The sequence below is a fragment of the Phyllobates terribilis genome, unplaced genomic scaffold (genome assembly GCF_046119375.1).
Source record: "Phyllobates terribilis strain yellow unplaced genomic scaffold, ASM4611937v1 Scaffold_13__5_contigs__length_258822181, whole genome shotgun sequence".
Lineage (NCBI taxonomy): Eukaryota > Metazoa > Chordata > Amphibia > Anura > Dendrobatidae > Phyllobates > Phyllobates terribilis.
The window spans coordinates 91735462-91763460 of record NW_027362773.1 but is presented as its reverse complement, the minus strand read 5'-3'; the positions used below and the strand labels follow the sequence as shown (position 1 = coordinate 91763460).

General features: G+C 44.4%; 1 protein-coding gene across 4 annotated transcripts in view; it reads left to right on the top strand.

The window, feature by feature from the left end:
* LOC141173776 (uncharacterized) overlaps nt 1-24120 on the top strand; it is a 64647-nt gene extending 40527 nt beyond the window's left edge. For 2 of the 4 annotated variants that reach the window (XM_073658187.1, XM_073658188.1), the window contains exons 5-13: nt 1618-1736; nt 1979-2026; nt 2365-2406; nt 2783-2866; nt 3005-3027; nt 5664-5783; nt 6834-6974; nt 9620-9659; nt 19492-24120. In XM_073658187.1, the coding sequence (XP_073514288.1) occupies nt 1618-1736; nt 1979-2026; nt 2365-2406; nt 2783-2866; nt 3005-3027; nt 5664-5783; nt 6834-6974; nt 9620-9659; nt 19492-19778 (904 nt within the window). In that variant the 3' untranslated portion in view covers nt 19779-24120. The remainder of the gene's footprint in view (nt 1-1617; nt 1737-1978; nt 2027-2364; nt 2407-2782; nt 2867-3004; nt 3028-5663; nt 5784-6833; nt 6975-9619; nt 9660-19491) is intronic. The other 2 variants (XM_073658190.1, XM_073658189.1) reach the window with 2 other exon arrangements.
* The last annotated feature ends 3879 nt before the right edge of the window (nt 24121-27999 follow it).

Sequence of the window (27999 nt, the reverse complement as noted above, 5' to 3'; positions counted from 1 at the left end):
ACCTCTTTACTGTAGACGTTGACACTGGCGTTTTGCGTGTACTATTTAATGAAGCTGCCAGTTAAGAAGCTGTGATTTCTCAAACTAGAGACTCTAATGTACTTGTCTTGTTCTCATTTGTGCAGCGGGGCCTCCCACTTCTTTTTCTACTCTGGCTAGAGCCTGTTTGTGCTCTCCTCTAAAGGGCGTAGTACACACCATTGTAGGAAATCTTCAGTTTCTTGGCAATTTCTCACATGGAATAGACTTCATTTCTAAGAACAAGAATAGACTGCCGAGTTTCACATGAAAGTTCTCTTTTTCTGGCCATTTTGAGAGTTTCATAGAACAAACAAATGTAATGCTCCAGATTCTCAACTAGCTCAAAGGAAGGTCAATTTTATAGCTTCTCAAATCAGTCAAACCGTTTTCAGCTGGACTAACTTACTTGCGCAAGGGTTTTCTAGGCTTTTCTGAACATCCATTAGCCTTCTTACACAGTTAGCAAACACAATGTACCATTAAAACACTGGAGTGGTGGTTGTTGGAAATAGGCCTCTATACACCTATGTAGATATTGCAATAAAAACCAGACGTTTGTTGCTAGAATAGTCATTTACCACATTAACAATGTATAGAGTGTATTTCTGATTCATTTAATGTTAGCTTCATTGAAAAAAAATGTGCTTTTCTTTCAAAATTAATGAAATTTCTAAATGACCCCAAACTTTTGAACGGTAGTGTATGAGAAGGGATCCTTCAAAGTAAACAAGCCCTTTAATTTAAATTATATCATTGAGGTTCTTGTCATCAAATACCTATTAAGAAATACCTACCATCACTGAGAGCACCCACTTTGAAGTTGGCTGATACAACACCACCCATGCTGGCAGTGGCGTAACTTGAAGCTCATGGGCCCCAATACAAAAGCTCCAACGTCCCCCCAATTACGTCTTTAATAGTATTGGTCTTTTCATATGGGCCAAAGGGACTTTTTGGGCCCCCTAGGTTCCAGGGACCGGGTGCGATTGCAACCCGTGCACCTATTGTAGGTACGCCCAGGACTGCTGGTCCTACATGGTGGTGCTGTATATGAGATTAACTCTTTATCTACATCTTCTTGATTTCCCCTTTACTTTTGATCATTCTATATGCATGCCAGATTTTTGGTGACTATGTTCCTACAATGAAAAGAGCAGGACTATCGCTCAGCATTGAAGGAAAGTCTCAGTTATATCAGGGCGCACTCCAGAGTGGTTGTTAGGCACCACTCACTTCCGCATTAGGAGGTGAGTAGCACTGATGAGGTGAGTGACTCTGCAAACACATGCTACGATGCGTGCACAATCGACAGGTAGCCTTAAAGTGTCTTGTTCTAATGGGTGCATAATAACTGCCTAGAGTACATGTGTCCTGACAGCCATGTTCCAATGCAGCGTCATCAGCACCGCTTGCCTCCTGATGTGTAAGTGAGCAGCACCAGACAACCTTTTTAACAGTGTGCGGGACCATAATGGGTGTTAGATTGCTTTTTGTGGAGCCATTAATCTGCTCACTGTATGATGGTATTGACTGAGCATTGTATGGGGGTTCACACTGTGTCAGTCTGACCTAAGACATCACCATGTTTCTCCTAAGGTGTGGTGAAGGTCAACGGATCAAGAATCCATGTACGCCAACTAACGACACAGTTTGTGAAGACGTTTCTGCACCAAATCCTACCTCAACAAAAGCCAATATGAACGACGAGCCGACCGGTACCGTATACAGTCTGTATTCTGCACCTCGCATGCAGAATTATTCCATTGAAAAAAAGTGGGCATAGATCTATAGTAAAAACTAAACAACATAGAAAAAAGATCTATTTCCTTACTCTCATTTCTATCCCCATACTAGAATATCCCCATTAGTACCCCATTTCTCTCACATTAATACTGCTATATGTACCTTATATTTTTAATTTTTTTTACATTCACTCCTTTTTTTTTATCATTTTTAGTGCTGAAGCCAAATGATTCATTCAATGATGTGACTAGGCGCAAAGCAAGTAAGTGACAAGGGAGTACTCCTGGGCATTAATATGTGTGATTGGGAGCTGAATGTTTTATGGGCTTGGAGAATACAGAGTTTAGGTTTTTCCACGTCATCTTCTCCATTCACAATGCAATGTACATGAGCGCATACAGCACACGGATTATATGGATGCACGCTAAAATTAATCGACTCTCACTTCACTGATGGTGATGACAGTGAGCAGCAACTGGGCAGGGAAGGTGGGGGGGGGGCAAGTACAAGAAACCTACTGAAGACAGTTCCCATTGTGAGATCATTCATGTTGGTATTTTCTGTTCCGCTCACTCTTGGATGTACTTTTATTGATTTTAGTACCAACCGATCCACCAGATGACCAAGCAGGATCCCAATCAGGTGAGTATAGAGGATCAAATGCATAAACTACGTGTTCGATTCTTTAAAGAGGTTGTGCACTACTTTAACATGGCTCATCCTTAGGATCAATGTCCGATCGGTGGGGGTGCGACACCCGGCACCCCTGCCAACCAGAACTGCTCAGTATGCTGCGACTTTTTTTCTCATGTCGAATCGGCATGAGAAAAGAGTTGCAGATCTGCACTGACCCTTAGTATAACATTGGTCCGAGTGCTATCCGATAAACGCTAGTGTGAGGGACCCCTTAGAATGGAAGTTTTTTGCTAACTTATGTGCATTATGGGCATTGCTTTTTAAGTAATTCCCAGTATAGTAACATTTTACCCAATACTTATTTTTTTCCCTTATTTTACAGACCTATATATATCATTACCTATAGTGGGTTTTCTCCTAATCATCATCATCATCATCATGATTGTTGTATACATTTGGTACAGAAGTAAGTAATGGTGCTCAGCAGAAATCTGAATGTTTTCTCAACAGACATCATTTTTTCACACAGGCTTACATTTAAATGTGTTTTCTTACATTTATGAAGATAAAGTCTTAATAACAATTTGTATTTGTTTCCTTTTAGGAAAGGCTAATGATAACAGTAAGGTAAGCAGTGTATGTTTGTATACTTCTTATTCTGCTTTGGAAGGTGAACGATGTATAGACAGGTGCCTGTCAGGATGCAGCAAGTATCATGCTCACTTCTCGCCAGCACCTGTCGATGGAATGTCTTCACTGTCGCTCACCTAAATACACCTGTGGAGACATAACCAGGGATGTTAACATCTCTTCAAAAAGTCACTGTTATACTGCGTTTCCACGATGTGTTTTTGTTGAGTATTTTCCGCTGCGTATTTTAGAAAAAATGCAAGTAACCTATTTTACTTAATGGGTGGAAAAATGGTACAGAAATTCTGCAACATTAAAAACTCATCATGGGAAACAAGCCTTAACGGTATGTGCACATGCAGTTTTTTCAGGTGCCTGGAACCCACCTGAAAAAGAGCTAAAAAATGGACTATATATATATATATATATATATATATATATATATATACACACGTGGTCAAAATTGTTGGTACCCCTCGTTTAATGAAAGAAAAACCCACAATGGTCACAGAAATAACTTGAATCTGACAAAAGTGATAATAAATTAAAAAATCTATGAAAATGAACAAATGAAAGTCAGACATTGCTTTTCTGCTTCCACAGAATTTAAAAAAAAATTAAACTCATGAAATCGGCCTGGACAGAAATGATGGTTCTTCTTAACTTAACATTTTGTTGAACAACCTTTTGAGGCAATCACTGCAATCAAACGATTCCTGTAACTGTCAATGAGACTTCTGCACCTCTCCACAGGTATTTTGGCCCACTCCTCATGAGAAAACTGCTCCAGTAGTCTCGTGTTTGAAGGTTGCCTTTTCCAGACAGCATGTTTCAGCTCTTTCCAAAGATGCTCAATAGGATTTAGGTCAGGGCTCATAGAAGGCCACTTCAGAATAGTCCAATGTTTTCCTCTTAGTCATTCTTGGGTGTTTTTAGCTGTGTGTTTTGGGTCATTATCCTGTTGCAAGACCCATGACCTGCGACTGAGACCAAGCTTTCTGACACTGGGTAGCACATTTCTCTCTAGAATCCCTTGATAGTCTTGAGATTTCATTGTACCCTGCACAGATTCAAGACACCCTGTGCCAGATGCAGCAAAGCAGCCCAGAACATAACAGAGCCTCCTCCATGCTTCACAGTAGGCACAGTGTTCTTTTCTTGATATGCTTCATTTTTCCATCTGTGAACATAGAGCTGATGTACAGTACCTTGCCAAAAACTTCCATTTTTGTCTCATCTGTCCATAGGACATTCTCCCAGAAGCTTTGTGGCGTGTCAACATGTAGTTTGGCAAATTTCACTGTGGCTTTTTTATGATTTTTTTTCAACAATGTTGTTCTCCTTGGTCGTCTCCCATGAAGTCCACTTTGGATCAAACAATGACAGATGGTGCGATCTGACACTGATGTTCCTTGAGCTTGAAGTTCACCTTTAATCTGTTTAGAAGTTATCCTGAGCTCTTTTGTTACCATTCGTATTATCCGTCTCTTTGATTTGTCATCAATTTTCCTCCTGCGGCCACGTCCAGGGAGGTTGGCTACAGTCCCATGGATCTTACATTTCTGAATAATATGTGCAACTGTAGTCACAGGAACATCAAGCTGCTTGGAAATAGTCTTATAACCTTTACCTTTAACATGCTTGTCTATAATGTTCTTTATAATCTCCTGAGACAACTTTCCTTTGCTTCCTTTGGTCCATGTTGAGTGTGGTACACACCATGTCACCAAACAACACAGTGAGTATCTGTAGCCCTATATACAGGCCCACTGACTGATTACAAGATTCTAGACATATGTGATGCTAATTAGTGGACACAACTTGATTTAACATGTCCCTTTTGTCACATTATTTTCAGTGGTACCATCATTTCTGTCCAGGCCTATTTCATGAGTTTAATATTTTTTAAAATTCTGTGGAAGCAGGGTTGAAAAGCAATGTCTTACTTTCATTTGTTCATTTTCAGATTTTTAATTTATTATTACTTTTGTCAGATTCAAGTTATTTCTGTGACCATTCTGGGTTTTTCTTTCATTAAATGAGGGGTACCAACAATTTTGACCACGTGTGTATGTATATATATATATATATATATATATATATATATATATATATATATATTCACGGCAATGTAAAAATGACTTATTGGGCATATGCTCTGTATTTTTTAGCTTTTCCAGGCTTCCAAATTGGTAATTTCATAGTTCTCCATGTCCCCTCCTTACCTCTGTATTGTCAGAGGTCGTTTTTCTATATGTGGACTTTTTCCACTGTCTTATTTTTAATCGATGAAATAAAAAAATGTAAGATTTTAATACGTCCCTGAAATTGAATTGGAAGCTGGATCAACCTTTCCCTCTCTTCCAAATTTTTGACACAACTAAAAAAAAAAGTCTGATAACTATCAATACATACAATAAAAAAAAAAAAAAGAATAAAGTAGTTTCAACAAAAACACAGCCCACGTTTTTTGCAAAAGCATCTTTTGCAGAAAAAACTCAGTGTCTAAAGCATGCCGTGGGCACGTACCCTTATAGGTGCGGCTTGTGTGGTGGTACGGAGTTGCACGCTCGGGGCGTTATGTGACACGCCATTTGCTTCCTTGTCATTATCCTCCATTTATTTTAATGCAGAACTCTCTCCTTGGCATCACTCAGAACAGTGAAAACACTTCCTTAGACTCCGTCCATACCCAGGATAAAGATCCCAAAGAGGAGGAAACCCCCCCGGAACGCCGCCCACTGGTGACGCCTGTATGTTTCCTGTGTAGAAGTTCTTGTGATTATAAAGTGTCATGTGCCTGTTTCAGAAGCCGTATCCTATCATTTCCCAAGCAGATGGTTGTGAGGAAGGATAGATAAAGCTCCTCCGACAGTAATATCACATGCTCCTCACCATTGGGGAAAGTACCCGCTAGTAGTTATGCTCACAGTCCCCTACATCAGGAGCTGCTGCACATTGTGCAATGATTGTTATCTGCAATCTCATTTTATAAGGGAACCCTGGGCTAATTTGCTGATCACAAAAAAATCCAAATAGCTTTAAAGGGTTATTACCCTCTTAAAATAAATATTAAATGATAGAGCTTATAAATACAAGGAATTTTGCAATTTACTGCTTATTAAAATTTTCAACCGTTCCTAAGATATTAACACTTTTCTTTTAGTTTACAACTTGTTGCCTTGGATACCGACCACCGCCACTAGACAGCAGAACAAGTGCAGCTCTTACAAGCTCTTTTCTATTGAGCCTGTAAGTGCTGTTTTCAAGTTGGTCAGGATCACTGGAGCTCTCTGATGGCGCCTAAATCCCGTCAGCTTCAGCACACTGCTTACAAGCTAGACAGCAGCAGTGGTCGGTCTCCTAGGCAACAAGCTGTAAACACACAAAAAAGTGTTCATATCTCAAGAACGGATGTAAATTTTAATAAATGGTAAATTGCAAAAGTGCTTGATTTTACAAGATTTATCTAACAATATGCATCTATGATGATGGGAATAACACCTTTAATGCATGAGGGAACCTGACAACAAGTGCTCAGTATAACTGCAGCACCTCTACAGGAGAAATTAAGCATTACAAGGTTCTTATTTAGGTTAAGGAGCTGTCTGTGCAATGCAGGTCCTCAAAGAGAGGAGAACATTCCTTATAGCTGCTCTCTGCTTCTGTAATCTATTAGGGACGCAGAGGACTTTGGCCTTTCAGGAGCTGACTGTTTTCCAAGAGACAGACAATATTTTGTTTCTACACCATCATAAATCTGTAATTTATTGAGTTCCTCTCTATGTTTCTTAACTTTCCAGGAATCTGGGAGAATTGAACAGCAGATTCATCAGATGGCGGGGCCCTGTTTAGTAGGAGCTCAGAGGGAACCTGTGGAGAACCACGTCGCCAAGTCTCCAGAGGGTGATGTGGAGTATGAAGAAAGCCCTCAGGTGGGAGTGGTGAGTATGTAATCATCATATTATATATAAGGAGGTGCAATGGTGGACACACAGATGAGAGACCTGTGCAGGAACAGTATATGGGCACTCTGTATACCAATAGCTCCTCATAATGCACAATTCCACCTGCTTTGGAGGTGGTAGTGGCCTCCTTACCTCTTGGTCCTCTGTGTGGCCAGGGTGCACCAATGGTTTATCCGCCCCTGAGGAGGTGATTTCAAACCTGCGACCTCTAGGCTGCTGAACAACTACAACTTCCATTCCAGCTGAGGGTTGTAGCTTCACAACATCTGGAGAATCGCTGCCATAGACTATTGCTCTAAACTTATTAGGCGATGCCTACAATAAATTAAATATTTTCCTTAGCGACATCCACTATATTGCGGATGTGAACAAAAAGGAGTGCATGGAGCCGGCTCAGGAGCTGAGCTTGCTCCATACCTGGCTGGTGACGGCTGTGTTATACAAATGACACCCGCCTGCAGCTGCCAATAAACTCTGATCCTATCAGTATAATCTCTTAGATGCAGCAGTTAATGGTGACCACAACATCTAAGCGGTTAATTGGAGTGGGACCTGCTAACGGAGTGCTGCTGGGGGGAGCCTAATGGTGACCCCCATTTGATCCATGCTACTACTCCTATTTAGCCCTGCAACATACACAGTTGTAAGAGAGGACAACTTTCTGCAATACAGAAGTATTGCGGTGTATTATATCAGAGGACAAATGTGTCGAGTGCATGTTAAAGTTCCTATTAGAACTAAGAAAAGGTAAACAAAATAATTTAAATGAAAACTAAAAAACATGAACATTTGAATCACTTTGTTTCCACATTTTTTACATAAAAAAATGTAAACAATAGACCAACAAACTTTTCATATCACTGCGTCTGTAACTATTAAAACATGATGTAATTTATCCTGCATGTTAAAGGGAATCTGTCAGTAGGATCAATCCTCCTAAGCCGTCGATATTGGCACTTAGGTCATAGAAAGTTAAATAAAATGATTTCTTGATATCTGCGATCTGATGTCTTATTCCAGAGAAATTTACGTTTTTCTTAATATGTAAATGAGCTGTTAAGATCTATTGGTCGGACATAGATCTCCCAGAGAATCTGCTCCAGGGCTTATTTTAAATGAAAGACGGAATCACCAGTGTGAGACATGTAGATCAGGAGAGCAGACTGTCAGTCATTATATGTCTCACACTGGTAACACACTATTTCATTTAAAATAAGCTCGGGAGGCAGATTATCAGGGAGATCTACGTACTGCCCATAGATCTTAACCCTAGAACGCATACCTGGGGCCTCGCTGGCCCGCCCTGTTAATTGTTTTCTATTTTCTGCAAGATTACTTTAGTTAGAATTTTGAAACTCTAGGTATTCCTCAGGTATATAGTTGTTTGTCATTTTTGTTTGAGTTATTCCATGTTATTTGCACACGGGCCTAAAAGGCCCCAGGTATGTGAAAATGTAGATTTTTATGGTCATGCGTTCTAGGGTTAACAACTCATTTACATATTGAGAAAAAATGTGAATTTTTCTGGAATAGGACATCGGATCACATAGTTACATAGTTTATAAGGCCGAAAAAAGACAAGCGTCCATCCAGTTCAGCCTATTTCTTGTGCACTGCAGCTATTCCGCAGCGTTGATCCAGGGGAAGGCAAAAAAAACCCATGCGGTATAGGCCAATTTACATCATTGAGGAAAAATTCACTTCCCGACACCAATCTGGCAGTCAGATTAAATCCCTGGATTAATTAACTATCACTAAGCATAAGATGTAATTTTATTGTTCTCAAGAAAGGCGTCCAGGCCTCCCTTGAACTCATTAAGTGAGTTGGACATCACCACTTCCTCTCCCAGAGAGTTCCAGAGTCTCACGGCTCTGACCGTAAAGAATCCCCTTCTATGCTGGTGCAGGAACCTCCTTTCCTCCAGACGCATAGTGTGCCCCCTCGTCTTTGTCACCATCCTTGGTATAAACAGGTCATGGGAGAGATCTCTGTACTGCCCCCTGATGTATTTATACATGTTTATGAGGTCTCCCCTAAGCCTTCTCTTTTCCAACGTAAATAGGCCTAATTTTGACAACCTCTCTGGGTATGTTTTGACAACCTCTCTGGGTTCCCTCTCTGGGAAAGTATCATATTATATTATGCATGCCCATATTAACGACTTTAAAAGGTTGGACCTACTAGTAGATTCCCTTTAAATGGCATACAAATGCTAAAATATCAATTTTTAGTCATCTTGCTTACTAAAACAATGCAAGAAAAAACTGAGGATCAAAAGTCATATGTTCCTTTATACCCTTAACCCTTTCCCACCCATCTTTTGTCTCATTTTTTATTCCTTTAAATGTTATTTGTTATATTATAAAAAAAAAATCAATAAAAACCATTGGAGAAAAGTCATATGTGCTGCTGAAGATAAGCCCACACACAACTTTGTCAATGAAGAAATAATATAAGATATAGCTCAGAAAATTAGGAGACCAAACCAACCATTTTCGAAAGAAAAAGAAAAATTATGACTCTTGGTAGGCGGGGATGAAACATTTAAGTGAAAAATGGTGGTGTCCTTAAAGGGTTAATAAAACTATCACTACTGACCTTTTTTTTTTCTTTTTTGCAGCCTTGTAAAGACTGTGACAAACTGCAGCCATGTGATATGCGTAAGTATGAGATAACGTGCATTTGTGTTCTTTAGCTCTTTTACTTGTAAGGATCTTTAAGAGGTTTTCCACTCTGACATCATGTCTGCTGATAGTTGTTGGGTCTGAGACTGCTGTATATACATCACATAGAAGACACAGAGAATGCTGTATATACATCACATAGTAGATACTGAGACTGGTGTATATACATCACATAGAAGACACAGAGAATGCTGTATATACATCACATAGGAGACAGCAAGACTGCTGTACATACATCACATAGAAGCAGGGCTGTGGAGTTGGTAAGCCAAAACACTGACTCCTCAATTTCCCTGACTTCCGACTCCACGACTCCGACTCCACAGCACAGCCTCACTACTGAGCATGTACATAAAGTGCAGCACAGATTTATCTCAACGAAAAGCCTAAATCCTTAGATCAGGAACAGAACAGACATTTATAGGACATTTCATAACTTTCCCAAATTCTTGTGAAAACATGTACAGCAAATACTGCATTGTACTACTGTACCCAATGTATTATATATTTTAGGAGTCTGAGTCAGTCCATTTTATACGGACTCCAACTGCGACTCTGATTCCACCAAAATGTACACAAACTCTGACTCCATGACTTCGACTCCACAGCCCTGCATAGAAGACACTGAGACAGCTGTATATACATGACATCACAAAGAAGATACTGAGACTGCTGTATATACATCACATAGGAGACACCAAAACTGCTGCATATACATCATATATGAGACATTGAAAATGCTGTATCTATACATTACATAGGAGAGACCGAGACTGCTGTATGTGCATCAAATAGGAGACACTGAGACTGCTGTATACATCACAGGAGACGCTGGGGCTGCAGTATAATAATCACAAGAGATTCTAGGGCTGCGGAAAAAATTATCTCAGAAGACACGGAGCTTCGGCATAGACATCACAAGAGACGCTGGGGCTGTGGCATAGGCATCACAGGAGACACTGAGTGTGCGATATAATAATCACAGGCAATGCAGGGGGCTGCGTTATAATAATCATAGGAGATGCTGGGGCTGCGGTATAGTCATCACGGGAAACATGGAGCTGCAGCATAAACATCGCATGAGAAGCCAGGGCTGCGATATAATGATTACAGGAGAAGCAGGGGCTGCGGCATAGACATCATAGGAGACTCTGGGGCTGTGGCATAGACATCACAGGAGACACTGCTATCTTCTTCTTTGGAACAGAAGTGCATCACTCGCTAACTCTGCTCACAGAGTTCATCCAGATACTGGCACTGGCTAGTGTCCGGGTGTAACCTTTCATTGCACGCGTATGCAGCATTCAGTAGTGACCGCTCCCAGACCAGTAAGAAATGAAAGAGCCGGCAGTCATCAAAATGCAGCTGCCATCCCAAGCACCGCGGTCATCGGGAATACGCCCCAGGGAAGGCGGAGAAAAGGTCATTGCGGACTGTAAATGGTCCTTGGACCTGAGGTTCCTCACTCCTGCTTTACTGTATAGTTTTAGTTGTCTCCCACTTTCAGAGCTGTGTGGGACCTAGCTGGAGCATGACTATGACACCTGCTGACCAGGTTTAGACAAATGATTGTATATCCTCTTGAACACCCAACTATATATTTTATCAAATGGATACAGAATGAGCCCATTGAACAGATTCTGGGATGCAATGCTAACATTTTGATATCTGGTGGACTTATTTTGTATATGTACGAATATAGAAAACCAAAAAGCTAAATACTGTACAGCCCCCATTTCTAAAAGTCGGGAGGATGTGTAAAATGCAAAGAAAACAAGAATGTGATGATTTGGGAATCTCTTACCACCATATTTTATTCACAGCAGAACATAGGACACAGATCAGAATGTTGGACATTTTTCCATTTCATTTGAAAATAATTATCTCATTTAGAAATTGATCACAGTGATAAAGTACAAAAAAGTTGTGCCCGACCCGTGTCCACCATTATGTAGGGTCCCCTCTTCTTTTTACAACAGTTTAAATGACAGGCAAATTAGGAGAACATTTCTGAAATTTTGGGAGAGGAACGTTGTCCCGTTCTTGTCTCATGTTGGATTCTTGCTGCTCCACAGTTCAGGGTCTTTGCCGGATTTTTCATTTCATAATGCGGCAAATGTTTTGTATTGTTGAAAGGTCGGAACTGTGGGCGTCCGTCCATCACCCAAACTTCTTGTGTGCAGTCGTTCTGTAGTGATGGATGCAGTATATGGTCTAGTGTTGTCTTGCTGAAATATACAAGGTGTAACGGGTCTGGGAGGCGGAACCTCTGAGCAACTATACAAGGGGGCGATCCTTGTAAGGAAGCGGGTGGTGACCAGGGAAGACGGGCAGGTAGTCACAGCAGGTGACCGGGACAGTCTCTGGGTAAACGGGCAGGAGGTCACGGCAAGTGACCGGGACAGTCTCTGGGTAAACGGGCAGGAGGTCACAGCAAGTGACCGGGGCAGTCTCTGGGTGAACGGGCAGGAGGTCACAGCAAGTGACCGGGACAGTCTCTGGGTATAGGGTTGGTACGACCTGTGACGGCTGAGCCTCCAGGTAGGCTAGCAGGCGGATGGCAGGTGTGTGCTCCCAGGTGAGCAGGCGAGAGTCTCTGGATAAGCAGGTGGTCACAGCATGTGACGGCGGAGCCTCCAGGTAGACTAACAGGCGGATGCAGATGGGTGCTCCCAGGTGAGCAGGCGAGAGTCTCTGGATAAGCAGGTGGTCACAGCATGTGACGGCGGAGCCTCCAGGTAGGCTAACAGACAGGTAGCAGGTGAGCGCTCCCAGGTGAGCGGGCAAGCTGGTCCATAGACAGACTGACAGGTGTCGGAAGGCAGACCGTCGGACCTCAGGCTAGCAAGCAGGAAAGCGGATGACAGGCAGCAAACTGGCAGGTAACTGGCAGGTAACTGGCAGGTAACAGGCAGGTAACAGGCAGGTAACAGGCAACGGGACCTGAGGGCTGAAGCAGAGTAGTGAACAGTGCAACAACATTGCTCGGGCACCTCCATTTTGGAGGAAGTGCCTTATATATGGTGAAGTCCTCCGGCCATTGGCCGGGGACTCCTTAGGACGGCGAGCGCGGCCCCTTTAAGAGGGGGGGAGCGCGCGAGCGCCCTAAGCACCGTGACCGGGAAGGAGCGCGCGCTGCCAGCAGAGCGGGAGGAGGACGCCGGGCTCGGAGCGGAGAGGTGAGGGGAACAGCGTCCCTGCCTAGCAGGGGGCAGGGACGCCGACGCTACAGTACCCCCCCCTTTAGGCCCCCCCTTTTTTAGGCCAGACAGAAATTTAGCAAGGATGAGAGGGGCATGGATGTTCTCCCTGGGCTCCCACGTTCTCTCCTCAGGACCAAACCCCTTCCAATCTACTAGAAAAAAAGGTCTTTCCTCTTACCCTTTTGGTGGCCAGAATGTTCTCTACCTCAAACTCGTCTTCAGCAGAAAACGGAGCAGGAGGCGTACCTGCAGACTTGGAAAAAGAGTTAAGTACCACGGGTTTGAGGAGAGATACATGGAAGGAGTTAGGGATCCGTAGGTTGGCCGGGAGTTTCAATTTATAGGCCACCGGGTTGATCTGACTGAACCTCCAGAGGACCGATGAACCGAGGCCCTAACTTATAGGAAGGAATCTTGAGCCGGACATACTTGGACGAGAGCCAGACTTTATCCCCAGGACGGAATTGTGGAGGATCCAGACGTTTTTTGTCAGCGTGTCTTTTCATCCGCTCGGACGACTGAAGGAGTGCGGATCGGGTACTCTCCCAAATGGAGGAAAATTTGTTAACGAGAGATTCCGCAGCCGGATTATCCACCGAGGTGGAGACGGGAAATGGGATCCGAGGATGCTGACCGAAGACTACAAAAAACGGGGATTTGGAGGAAGATTCGCTCTCGTGGTTATTGTACGAGAATTCAGCCCATGGCAGGAGATCCACCCAGTCAGAATGGTGGGCATTAACGAAGTGCCGGAGGTAACTGGTCAGGTTCTGATTGATCCGCTCCACTTGACCATTAGACTGTGGGTGGTAAGCAGAGGAGAAGTCCAAGGGTGACGTCTAGCAGTTTACAAGTGGCTCTCCAGAAGCGTGAGGTGAACTGTACCCCACGATCCGACACGATGTGGAGGGGCAGGCCATGAAGACGAAAGATGTGGCGGATAAAATCTTTAGCCAGCTCGGGTGCAGACGGGAGGCCTGGCAGGGGAACGAAATGAGCCATCTTGGAAAAGCGGTCAGCGACCACCCAAATGACCGTACAACCAGCAGAGACGGGGAGATCAGTTATGAAGTCCATAGCTATATGCTGCCAGGGGGCAGCAGGTACAGAAAGCGGAAGGAGGCGACCGGCTGGCAGATGTCTCGGAACCTTGTTGCGGGCGCAGGACACACAGGCAGAAACAAAGTCTATTACGTCCTTGTGCAGGGTAGGCCACCAGTAGTGCCGGGTAATAAGCTGGAGGGTCTTTTTCTGACCGGCGTGGCCAGCTAGTTTAGACGAGTGACCCCAGTGTAGGATCTTCTCCCGATCAGGTAGTGATACGAACGTCTTACCGGGAGGGAGACGATTTAGACTCACGGGAGCCACCTGCATTACTCTGGCGGGATCGATGATGTGTTTAGGTTCCTCCTCGAGATCAGACACCAGAAAGGATCGGGACAAGGTGTCCACCTTGATGTTTTTGTCAGCCGGGCGAAAATGAAGAACAAAATCAAAGCGAGCAAAAAACAAGGACCACCGGGCTTGGCGCGGGTTAAGTCTCTGGGCATGCTGGAGGTAAGCCAAGTTCTTGATGGCCAATAACTCTCGATCTCCTATGGAATAGTTGCGCTCCGAAGGGGAGAAGAGTTTGGAGAAGAAGCCACAAGTTACCATTCTCCCGGAAGACGATTTTTGGGTAAGTACCGCTCCGGCTCCAGAGGAGGAGGCGTCAACTTCCAGGAAGAACTGCTTGTTGCCATCTGGGCGGTGCAGCACCGGGGCGGAAGAGAAGGCCTGTTTTAAGGAAAGAAAGGCCTCCTCTGCTTCAGGCGGCCACTCTTTGGGATTAGTGCCCTTACGGGTGAGCGCAGAAATTGGGGCAGTCCGGGAAGAGAAGTGCGGTATGAAGAGGCGGTAGTAGTTGGCGAAGCCCAGGAACTGCTGAATGGCCTTCAACCCCTCCGGTCGAGGCCACTTCTCGATGGCAGACAGTTTCTCAGGATCCATTCGTAGGCCGGTCTGAGAAATTATGTAGCCCAAAAACGGAAGCGAGGTCTGCTCAAAAATGCACTTCTCATATTTAGCGAAGAGGTGGTTCTGCCTGAGCCTGAGCAGGACCTGACAAACATCCCTCCGGTGAGTCTGGAGATCCGGAGAGAAGACCAAGATGTCCTCCAGGTACACCACCACACAGGAGTAGAGAAGGTCCCGGAAGATGTCATTGACCAACTCTTGAAAGACGGTGGGAGCGTTACAGAGACCAAAGGGCATTACCAGATATTCATAGTGGCCGTCCCGGGTGTTGAATGCCGTCTTCCATTCATCCCCCTGACGGATACGGACCAGGTTGTACGCCCCACGAAGGTCCAGTTTGGTGAAGATTCTAGCCCCCCTCAGACGATCAAATAATTCCGGAATGAGCGGAAGGGGGTACTTATTCTTCACCGTGATCTGGTTTAGGCCTCTATAGTCTATGCAGGGACGGAGAGAGCCGTCCTTCTTTTTAACGAAGAAGAAGCCTGCTCCCACCGGGGAGGTACATTTCGGATAAATCCCCGGGCCAGGTTCTCCTCAATATATTCGGACATAGACCGGGTCTCAGCAGCGGACAATGGGTAAATACGCCCACGGGGAGGAGTAGTACTGGGTAACAGGTCGATAGGGCAGTCGTATGGTCTATGAGGGGGTAGTGTCTCTGCCTCCTTTTTATTAAAGACATCAGCATATGACCAATAAGGAATCGGAAGTCCAGGTAGATTAGCTGGGGTAGGAGAAGGACGGACGGGATGGACGGGAACCAAACAAGTCTTATGACAGTCCTGTCCCCAGCGAAGGACTTCTCCGGTCTGCCAGTCAAGCACGGGTGCATGTCTCTGGAGCCAAGGTAGGCCTAGCAAGAGGGCATGAGAGAGTCCAGGCAGAACATGAAAGGAGATACTCTCAGAATGCAGCATTCCCACCTGCAGAGTAATGGATTCGGTGATGAGTTGGATGGGACGTGGTAAGAGGCCCCCATCCACGGCAGCGACAGATAAGGGTACAGCCAGAGGTTTGGTGGGGATGCGGTATTTCTCTACCAGGGACTGTGAAATAAGATTCCCGGCTGCTCCAGAGTCAAGTTGGGCTAGTTCGAAATAACGGTTCTCCCCGCAGACGATTGAGACTGACAACAGCAGAGATGGAGAGGATTTATTCTTGTCTAGGACGACCTCTCTGAGCGATCCTAGACACAGGCGTTTCCCGACCTCTCCGGGCAGGTACGGATCCGGTGCTCCTTACTGCCACAGTAGAAGCAGCTCCCCTCGGCACGGTGTAAGTCTTGACGGGTTTTGACCATCTTGGTCTGGTCGACTTGCATAGGCTCAGGAGAGTGTGCCTGGGGACAAACGGAGGGAATAACGGGTTTCTGGAAGATGGGAGCTAGACGTGGAAACCTTCTCTCACGAGAGACCTCTTTGGCGCGCTCCTGGAACCGTAGGTCAATCCGGGTGGCTAGAGTTATTAAGTCGTCGAGAGTGGTAGGAATGTCCCGACCGGCGAGTTCATCTTTAATACAGCCGGACAGACCCTCCCAGAAGACAGACACCAGAGCGTCGTTATCCCAGGCCAGCTCCGAGGCAAGGGTACGGAACCGTATGGCATATTGGCCCACGGTGAGATCTCCCTGACGGAGGCGTAGCAGAGACGATGCGGATGAGGTCTTCCGTCCGGGTTTATCGAAGACTTTCCGGAAAGCCGTGAGAAAGGCTGACAAGTCGGACACCAGAGGGTCTCCTCTCTCCCATAGAGGATTCAGCCAAGCCAGAGCCTCCCCCGTGAGGTGGGACATGATAAAGGCCACTTTGGACCGGTCGGAGATAAACTGGTGGGACAAGAGTTCGAAGTGCAGGGTGCACTGGTTTATGAAGCCCCGAGCTTGAGCGGGGTCGCCTCCATAGCGAGGAGGTGCAGAAAGCCGGGGTCCAGGGCAGGATACCATGGTATTGGTGGGCAGCGGCGCTGCCGGGTTGCGAGTCATGACACTAGCGGTGGTTGCTGGTGGAGCAGTCAGAGTGTCCAGGCGAGAGTTGACATTCCGCAGGTGACCCAGGATGGACTCCTGTTGGGACCTCTGACGGGACAGTTCATGACATAGGTCCGAGAGCGAGGGAGCTTGGGTACCACCGGGTTCCATGGCCCGAGCAAACTGTAACGGGTCTGGGAGGCGGAACCTCTGAGCAACTATACAAGGGGGCGATCCTTGTAAGGAAGCGGGTGGTGACCAGGGAAGACGAGCAGGTAGTCACAGCAGGTGACCGGGACAGTCTCTGGGTAAACGGGCAGGAGGTCACAGCAAGTGACCGGGGCAGTCTCTGGGTGAACGGGCAGGAGGTCACAGCAAGTGACCGGGACAGTCTCTGGGTATAGGGTTGGTACGACCTGTGACGGCTGAGCCTCCAGGTAGGCTAGCAGGCGGATGGCAGGTGTGTGCTCCCAGGTGAGCAGGCGAGAGTCTCTGGATAAGCAGGTGGTCACAGCATGTGACGGCGGAGCCTCCAGGTAGGCTAACAGGCGGATGGCAGGTGTGTGCTCCCAGGTGAGCAGGCGAGAGTCTCTGGATAAGCAAGTAGTCACAGCATGTGACGGCGGAGCCTCCAGGTAGGCTAACAGGCGGATGCAGATGGGTGCTCCCAGGTGAGCAGGCGAGAGTCTCTGGATAAGCAGGTGGTCACAGCATGTGACGGCGGAGCCTCCAGGTAGGCTAACAGACAGGTAGCAGGTGAGCGCTCCCAGGTGAGCGGGCAAGCTGGTCCATAGACAGACTGACAGGTGTCGGAAGGCAGACCGTCGGACCTCAGGCTAGCAAGCAGGAAAGCGGATGACAGGCAGCAAACTGGCAGGTAACTGGCAGGTAACAGGCAATGGGACCTGAGGGCTGAAGCAGAGTAGTGAACAGTGCAACAACATTGCTCGGGCACCTCCATTTTGGAGGAGGTGCCTTATATATTGTGAAGTCCTCCGGCCATTGGCCGGGGACTCCTTAGGTCTGCGCGCGCGGCCCCTTCAAGAGGGGGGAGCGCGCGCGCGCGCCCTAAGCACCGTGGCCGGGAAGGAGCGCGCGCTGCCAGCAGAGCGGGAGGAGGACGCCGGGCTCGGAGCGGAGAGGTGAGGGGAACAGCGTCCCTGCCTAGCAGGGGGCAGGGACGCCGACGCTACACAAGGCCTTCTCTGAAGTAGACAGTGCCTGGATAAAGCAGATGTTGTACTTAGACCTCTATATAACACTCAGCATTGATGGCAACTTTGATGTGTAAACGGCCCCTGCCATAGGCATTAAGGCTTAGTGCCCACTATGCAGAAATGAAGCAGAGATTTTCCTGAGCATTTCTTCATCTCCTTGGCAGAAAAACGCATGCGGTTTTTACATGTGTTTTTGACGCGTATTTGCATGTGTATTTGCCATGCGTTTTTCCAATGCATTGTATAGGCAAATACGCATGCAGAAACGCACAAGAATTGGTCATGTCCGTATTTTTTCTGCGAGTAAAATCTGCGCAGAAAAAATCCTGACCATGTGCACAGAACTTGCAGAATGTCATAGGAAGTCATGGGATAAGGTATGCAATGCGTTTCTGGAGCTGCAAAAATGCACCAAAAAACGCACCAAAAACGCATCGTGGGCACACAGCCTAAGCCCTCCATACCATCAGAGATGCATAACTGTGCACAGATAAAAAGCAGGATGGTCCCTCTTCTCTTGAGTTCAAAGGACACAGCATCTGTGGATTTCATAAGGAATTTCACATTTTGATTCCTATGACCACAGAACAGTTTCTCGTTTTGCCTCCGTCCAATTTAAATAAGTTTTGGCCCAGAGAAGACAGCAGCGTTTCTGGATTGTGCTGATATATGGCTTATTCTTTGCATGATAGAGATTTATCTTGCATTTATAGATTGACCTGTGTTGTTAGGTAATCATTTCTGGAAGTATCCCTGAGCCCATTCAGTGATTTGCTCGTCCAAATAATGCTCTTAGATCATCCATTTTTGACCGTTGGCCTTGTCCTTTGTGCTCACGGATTTCTCCACCATCTCTGAATCTTTTGATGATATGTCCTGTAAATGGTGGGATATTCAAAGTCTTTGCAATTTTACGTTGAAAAATGTTTTTCTGAAATTGTTCCACAATTTTTAGACGCAGTTATTCATAGATTGGTGAATCTCTGACCATCTTTGCTACTGAGAGCCTCTCTAACATAATATTTTTATACACACTCATGTGACTTAGTTTAAAATTGACCCTCCAGCTGCTTTTGATTAGTACTGTTCCAACCGTTCTTCAACTCTGCCCCAACTTTTTTAAAATGTGTCGTCGCCGTCAATTTCTAAATTAGTTAATTTTTTTCAAAAGAAGTGAATGTCCAACGTTCCACTTCTGATCCATGTCCTATATTCTGCTGTGTGAATAGAATATGGCTATAGAAGATATTCAAATCATTTCATTCTTCTTTTCTTTACATTTTACACCTTGTCCCAACATTTGTTTTTGTTTTTTAGATTTGGGGTTGAAGTGAATTTGCATGTAGTAAAATAAAAAACTTGTTTTTTTAATAATTCACAGATTGTTTTTTGTTTTTTTTCAGAGTGGTCGGATTTTTTCTATATTGTGATTGATAATGTGGATCAGAAAAACATGATTCATCTCGCCCGGAAGTTACACCTCCCTAGAAATACAATCAATCAAATATCAAATGATAATTTTAATGACTGTAAAGAACGCAGCTACCAGTTACTCGAGAAATGGAGGGAGCAAAATGGCAAACGGGCCTCTATGAAAAACGTGCTTAAACAGCTAGATGATATGAATCTAGGGGGATGCTGTGAGAATATCATAAATGATCTAAGAACTAAAAAAATTCCTATGAATTAGTACAAATCAGAAATTTCTGGTTTGCTTCACTTGGACCAAAAGCCTCTGATGTTCCTTGGCTTAGTCACTTGAGTGCATTAATATGGCTCCTTTACTTAAGCTGCCTGCACCCTTCATATGGCAGTAGAATAGGGCCTTTTATTTTACGTGCCTCCTTGTTTTTATGGTGCAACCAGCTAGGTTCAACTACAAATAAGAACTACAGGAAAAAAGATCAGAAGCGAGTAACTTTTCCTGCTCCTGATCTCAGTGCCTTATTGCACGGTGCTCGATAAGTACTGTTGTTTATTTGTTATATGTATGTCTTAATGGGATTGGATCCTCATGCCGACAACTGGATATAGGTTTGTTGATGTTTTACAGTGTAAGTTATGGAGCTAAATCCTTTTCCAAGGCTGATTTTGTCAAGCCCCAGCCCTGCTTATCTCCTCCTGCTGCTGTAATGTGAACACTGATTACCTCCTCATGTGGCTCAGAGTAGGAGTAAACAGGCAAGATAATGACATAGGAGAATACAAAGAGGAAACGTAAGAAGAGGTTACGTTGGCTTGTAATATATTCTAAAGGTATGACCTCTTGTGTTGTAGATATTGTTTTATTTTTATGCCATGAAGTATTTTATACAATATCTTGCATTTTTTTTGTACAGTAACTTTTGTTTTTACTATTGTTGTAAATTCAGGGCTTAAAGGGAAACAAAAACTTTTTGCTAAAAGAAGCTCTATGGCAGAGATACAACGTTACTTGATGCAATACCACTTTTTGCTTAGCTTTGTGGTCGGTGCCAAGTGAAATTAAGTCATTTCAGAGAGTTCTTGTGACCCATACTTGATGCTATAAGCATTACCCTAGAATTAGTCGTGTTTTAGGGCATTATTGTTTGTTTTTTTCCAAGACGCTATGATTGTTGAGTGCGTCTTTAAAAAAGAAACAAGAAGAAGTGCGTAGAACATTAAAGGGGAAACATCCACCAAAGGCTTCAGAAGTTAGAGGTGTAACTTAGGCCTCTGTGTGTTATTTGTAGCAAGGTGCCACACCTACTATGTGCCATTTATAATGCTGGTGTCTTTGGTGGCACCAAAGCCAGGTGTGACTGCTACCTTTACACCCCTTGTAGAGCTCGCCTTGGCATTCTGTAGAGTTTTCAAAGCCCTTCTGCACTACTGAAATTTAATGGAAACTCTAAACACAACGGCTATGGTGGGCCTGCCAGTGCCCAGCTACTGAATTAAAGTGGAGTTTCCTCCTTTAAATCATGAAGGCTATTTTTATCCAGATTTCTTCCAGAACCTGTGAAACATTGGAATGAAGCATGCCAAATGAACGAAAACATATAATTATTCCGTTTATTGGTATTTATGCCAGGAAGCATCAGTGTATAACTAATGATCAAGCACTGGATGCATTGTTAACGCATTCTGTATCTACTTATGGGATTTACTTTGCCTTTAAGGTGCACCCTTGATCCAGACAGAAAATGGAGGTAGCCAAACAAAACCCTGTAAACTATCCACTAGATGACTAAACACTGAGGAGACAATAAGGTTTACAAACAGAGATTTATAAATTGCACCAAAGATTCCTTTGTTCTGAGTTTTACAATGGGAGGCCAATTAATTATGTACTGATGACCTAAAAAAACCCATTAATAGACAAGGATTGCTGTGGGCTTTTCATGTATTTATAACCACCCTATGGCCTAATACTATCTGTGCTTAAATCATTCTTTAGGCAACATAAAAAAAAAATAACGATATTGCAAAAAGGCGAAACTATGCAGTATTGTAGACAGCAGAGAATAATATAGTATTAAAAAAAAGTTTAGTTTTTAAACCCGGACTCATTGCCCTTTAAAGAAAATGTCGCGCAAGATTTTGTCTGTCTTGAATTACTTCCATGTAATTCTGGGAGGGTAGTAGAGAAGAAGCTTCGGCTGCAGCTGTGCAGTGTAAGGTCTATAAAATAGCAGCAATCAGTGGAGATTCCCCATAGGTACTAAAATACTGGATATTATTGCAAGAAGAAATTAAAAATGGCTGCCATGAGTAAAAAAAACCAATAGAAGCTTCTCGTTAAAGGTTGACATAGTCCACAAAAAGTCTTCCTTGTTTACTGTGAACAGACAGGCAGAAGGTTCTTGACTCCTGTTCATTCTCGCACGATGGCTTCTTCCTCTGTAATAAATGGGAAGACTAAAAGCGTTGAACAATCTTGTGTTATGTCTTTGTGTGCACTTACAGGGAGTGCACTAGAGAAGAAGTCCAGAGGGGCAAATACTGCTTCTACAAAGACTGCCCAACCTAGATAGAAAAAAATATATAGTATACTAACCATAGGCAGCATTAAGTCACTGCTGTGGATAAAAATTACTATTGTTACAGTAATGTAATATTAACAAAAAAAACGGATTTTTTTCTTATTAAAGGGTTATCCTTATCTTTAGGAGAGCCCCGCTTCTCTACCCCCTGGCTCACTGCTATCATGGATGGTGCGCTCCTGAAAATTAACAGTTTGGCCAGCGTCATGGTCGCTCCAAAATGCGAACTAGCAGAGGTAACGTTGCCTCTGCGGCATCATAGGAACGCAGAAGCACAGAAATAAGCTGGATCCAGTGTTCCGACCAGCTTTAGAGCAGCGCTTACAAGCTCTGCAGCAAAGAGTTTGCAAATGTGCACTCTGCCTAGGAAACTGGGCCACCACTGATAAGACTGCAGAGGTGGCCGGTAATCTAGGGAACGAGCAGCAAACTACAGAATTAAAAATTTTAATAAGATGTAAATCGCAAAGTTGATTGTTTTTACAAGCACTTTGCAATTTTACCAATTTATGATCATGAGACAACCCCTTTGAGGCTGTTATATATAGTCTTCGAAATGTCTTCCTTGATGGTCAAATGCCTAATTAAAAGAAGACTTTTGTTTACTGTTGTTCTCATGAAATCGAAAGACGATAAACATTTTGCCTATTTTGTTATTTCATTGTGTGCACCAACTGGGAGTGCACTAGAGATGAAGCCAAGCAGAACAAATGTCACTTCTACCTAACCGGTCCAACTAATACGTACTCAGTATGTTGAAATGTGTTTAATATTCATGATGAGCAGAATAAGTGATGAGAGGACTATAGAGATTTTTTAATTGTGTGCACTAATCTGTAGTGCACTAGAGAAGAAGCCAGAAAATTGTCCAGAATTAAATGAGATGTTCACCTTTGATGACGTTTTTTTTTCAATGCATGTACTTTTTTGATAAAACATTTTTTTGCAATTGAATTTCATTAAAAATGTTGCACCGTTTGCCTTCTATAGCCTCATTGTTGCACTATCTATAACTAGCTGCAGAATGAGCTTTCTGAGAATCCGTCAGTGAGCTTGTTTTAACAGGTGAGTTTGTAACTCTTCAATTCACCTTTTTTTCTTTTCGCAGCTGATTTATGACCACAGACCACATCAAAGTTGAATTTACAGGGAAGGAAAAGAGCCTGTAAAAGTCAAATGGTGCAAAATTTTTAATGGAACCCAATTGCAAAAATTATTTTTAGCCCAAAATACATGCATTTAAGTAAAAAAAAGGAGGGTGGACAACCATTTTAATTCACTCAAAGCAGCAGCATTCATTCATAGTCATCGGTTAATATGCTCATGACTACCTCCACTGTGTGCATGTAGGGAAGACTTTAAAGAAAGTGCACTATTTGAAATCAGTATATCAGGATGCCGGTATATGAAATGTGGTTTTGCTGCTGTTGTACTCTGTGAACGTTATTTTAAAAAATATATAATTTATGTATTTATTTCTATTTATATTTTTTTTATGACATTTGCACATCACGGAGAAACTTCATCAGGGAGATGTGAAATTTCCTGCCTCGTCCTCTCCCTGATGTGCACTATTAAAAAAAGGGTTACTATTGCCCCTGCGACCATCTTGTTATTTCTCGGGTGCTCTATGAATTTGCACCAATGACAATACCTCTGAAGACCTGAATCCCCACTTGCGGGACATTGATTTGCTCCCAGTTTGCCCTGGAGGTATATATATATATATATATATATATATGTCCTGGTTTATTTGTGTCCGTTCTGCTGGGAATCCCACAAAAACAGGACAGTCCGCAGATCAATGTCATGTGCACTAAGAGTGATTGACACGTCCATGTCAGTCAGTCGCTGCTACCGGGGTCAAGCAAATATTAACCTTTTAGAGAGCCTGCGGGCGTTTTATGGAGTTTCCCTTTAAGCACTTTCTGTGATAAGAAAAAAAAAAGTGTAAATATTTTATAATATATAATTGCTAGTCCTGCACAGAAAGTTTTTGTATATTTTTTTTTTGTTACATTTGTTCTATATGAAGGAGGAGAGTGAACGGCCGCATACAAAGCCTCAGAAGGAAGTGGAAGGATTGATCATCGCAACCAATCAGAAGTCAGTTTTCAGTTTTTAAGCTGCCCTGGAGTATTAAAATGAGGTTTCTGATTGGTTGCTTTGGCCAAGAGGGTCTTCTGATCAATGAGGTCTTGGGCTGCTGTGTGGTCCTACACGCGGAGTGCTGCCGTCTAATAATATTAGATAAGTGAAATACGCGCCTTTTGTTACGTCAGCTTTTGTTTGTTTTATATATTTGTCTTACATTTTTATGTCTTGTAAACTCTAAGGGTGTGTACCCATGACGTCTTTTAATGGTGCGTCAGCTCCGAAACCCGCCTGAACAAATTCATTTGTTTAATAAAATTAAGATTAAACTGAAGCAGAATTTGTGTTTTGATTTCATGTCATTAATTTTTTGGAAACTAAAAGTGATGGACCACATCTCTAAAAACTGGCCCATGTCTAACAATCATGACTCAGCTTCCATTTCCTAAGATAAAGGCTGCGCAGTGATTGGTTGTGATGGGGACGTCCAACCCCCAATTTTGTAGATCCACCAGGTTTAGGGCAGGGGTTCCATAAATCCCCCTTCCTCTTTTTAGAATTTTGCAAGATTGAAATTGTATTTTGAGAAGCCAGCTGGGGACTAAGTGTCCTGGATGTCTCACTCCGCTCCCCTAGACTGCTAGGTCTACTCCTACACACAGAGGGAGAGACTTGTCAGTCTTGGGAAGCTGAGAGAAGCCTCCGGGACCGGCCTCAGACTCGTCATCCAAGATGACTGACTAAGGTATAAAATGAAATTTTCTCTAAAATGTAGCAGCCATTACACGGCTGAAATAGTGCAGCCACACTTTGATTAATGCTGCTCGTTTATCGGACAGTGTGATTCCGCTCACGGGATCCCATTTCCATTTTATATATTCAGACCCTATTGACTTATAATGATAGTCATTGGGGTTCAGTCCAGGTTTCGGTCATTTTCAATCACATTCTGCAGTATTGCTGGCATCAAAAATAACAGAAACCTTGACAGAACCCAAGGCACGTAAAACGGTGAACAACACACCTGACATTTTACCATATCCCAACGGAGGGAAGCGATAGCTTAAAGCGAACTAAAAGTCACCCTGACTACTGCCACACTCTTAAATGAAAAGTCACCCGGACTGTAGAGGAATGTTCTGAATTACATCCAGATCACACAAACATATTAAAGTACAGAATATGGGGTCGGAAATAAGGAAATTGCATTATTGCAGCAATCCTGACAAACGTCCCAATGGAGCTGTTGCAGTTTTGGGGATAAATCCTTCAATCCCAGAAAATATACAACTGAAATAACAAATAACCACTGCGCTAAAACTTTAGGTAGAGATGGAGTGAATGCTCACTGCCTAAACAAATGAGAGATAGTGTGAACTGGTTCTGCCACATGTGCAGCCCGACCCAGGGTTTCGCCCTACGAATGACTGCTTCTTCTGGGGCTGTTGTTAGTGTTCTGGTGGTAACTCCATATACCATACAACATAATGAAACCAAATGAATTGCAAGCAAAATAAAATCCCCCAAATGTGTAAAATTAAAATAATGACAGTGCCAACTATGCCAATTACATCAAACTGCATGGCTTGTAAACCATTTTTGATGTAATTAAACATGCAGCATGGCATAGTTGGACTTATCACCAGAACACCGACCATGCCCTGGAAGAAGCTTTCATTTGTAGGGCGAAACCCTGGGACAGGCTACACACTCGGCGTCTGCCACAAGGTGGATTGCTCAATGCATTTGTGTTTATGACATAAAGCGCTGTTTTAACTACACTTGTGAGTATAATAAATACAATTTTTACTATTCATTCAGTCTTGTGGATCGACTCTATATTCCGTTCTTATCGACTTGGGTGCCTTGCCACTCTGATTTATCCACTCTATTTCATCTGAACTGTGACGTATATCACGATACTGGCAGCTCTGCTACTGACTTTCTACTAAACTGATTATTCAGAAGTGTCGGACCCTGTTCACACTATTTGTCATTTGTATTAGGTGATAAGACTTATACTGTTTGCAACTAATGCAGAGCTGCTCACACAGTATCACAGATGGTAGCCTTAGGTACACCAACTCAGTACACAGTATCCAAAATGATAGGATTAGATGCATCTACAGATCAGAAGACTGTGATGTGTAAAGAGCTGAGATACACATCTAGTGGCGTAACTTGAACCTCATGGGCCCCAATGCAAAATCAGAGCCCCCTATTGCAGGTATTTAATAGCAATAGTCTTGTCATAAGGGCCAAAGGGACCCTTTGGGCCCCTTAGGCTCCAGGACCCGGATGAGATTGCAACCCCTGCACCTATTATAGATACCCCCTCTTCACAACTCAGCAGACAGTATGATAGTTGGCAAGCTCAAGGCCCCCATATACATTTGACTAAAGTCGGCCAAGCCTATCGATATTGGTTTGATCGGCTACCAGTCTAATGTGTATCTGCCAACTCTCCACTGGCAGATTTTGTCAGGGGATATAAGGATCAGCACGTTGGATTCCAACCATCAATACTTTAGTTCTCTGTGAGATAAGGTTCTCCTCGAGGAGTGCTATGCTACGCCGAGCTTCACTGAGTATGGGGGCGTAGGCAGGGCCGGCGTCAGCACCCGGCGCACCCGGGCAAGTGCCGGGGCCCTGAGCAGGCAGAGGGGCCCATTGGCAGTCGCGCACCCCGCTGGGCTATGGGTGGAGGAGAGCGGTGTCAGCGCCCGCCCTTCTTCCCCGCTTGCTCAGGGCCCCGGCAGCCAGATACTTACCTCTCCCCGTGCCTCCGCAGATCCGCTGTCTTCCTGCTCTGCGCTCCCTGTGACGTCTCTGGTCAGAGGGCGCGGTGACGTCTTTCCACCGCGCCGTCCCCCTAAGCCGTCACAGGGAGCGCAGAGCAGGAAGACACAGACAACGCTGGAGTCCGGACCCGAGCAGCTGCAGCAGGTGAGGAGGAGGGAGGTGAGTATTTGATTTTTTTTTTTTAATGTATGGAGGCATGGGGCATTATATGGGGGGGTGACAGCCTGCGTGGGGCATTATGGAGAGAGGGGGTGACAGCCTGCATGGGGCATTATGGAGAGAGGGGGTGACAGCCTGCATGGGGCATTATGGAGAGAGGGGGTGACAGCCTGCATGGGGCATTATGGAGAGAGGGGGTGACAGCCTGCATGGGGCATTATAAAGAGAGGGGGGTGACATCCTGCATGGGGCATTATAAAGAGAGGGGGGGTGACATCCTGCATGGGGCATTATAGAGAGAGGGGGTGACAGCCTGCATGGGGCATTATAAGGGGGGGGAACAGCCTGCATGGGGCATTATAAGGGGGGGGACAGCCTGCATAATGCATTATGTGGGGGGAACAGCCTGCATGGAGCATTATAAGGGGGGGGCAGCCTGTATGGGGCATTATGTGGGGGGTAACAGCCTGCATGGAGCATTATAAGGGGGGGGACAGCCTGTATGGGGCATTATGTGGCGGGTAACAGCCGGCATGCAGCATTATATGGGGACCAGTATCCTGTATGGAGCGTTATATGGGGGCCAGTATCCTGTATGGAGCTTTATAAGGGGGCCAGTATCCTGTATGGAGCGTTATATGGGGGCCAGTATTCCGTATGGAGCCTTATATGGGAGCCAGTATTCCGTATGGAGCCTTATATGGGGGCCAGTATTCCGTATGGAGCCTTATATGGGGGCCAGTATTCGTATGGAGCCTTATATGGAGGCCAGTATTCCGTATGGAGCCTTATATGGGGGCCAGTATTCCTTATGGGGCCTTATATGGGGGCCAGTATTCCTTATGGGGC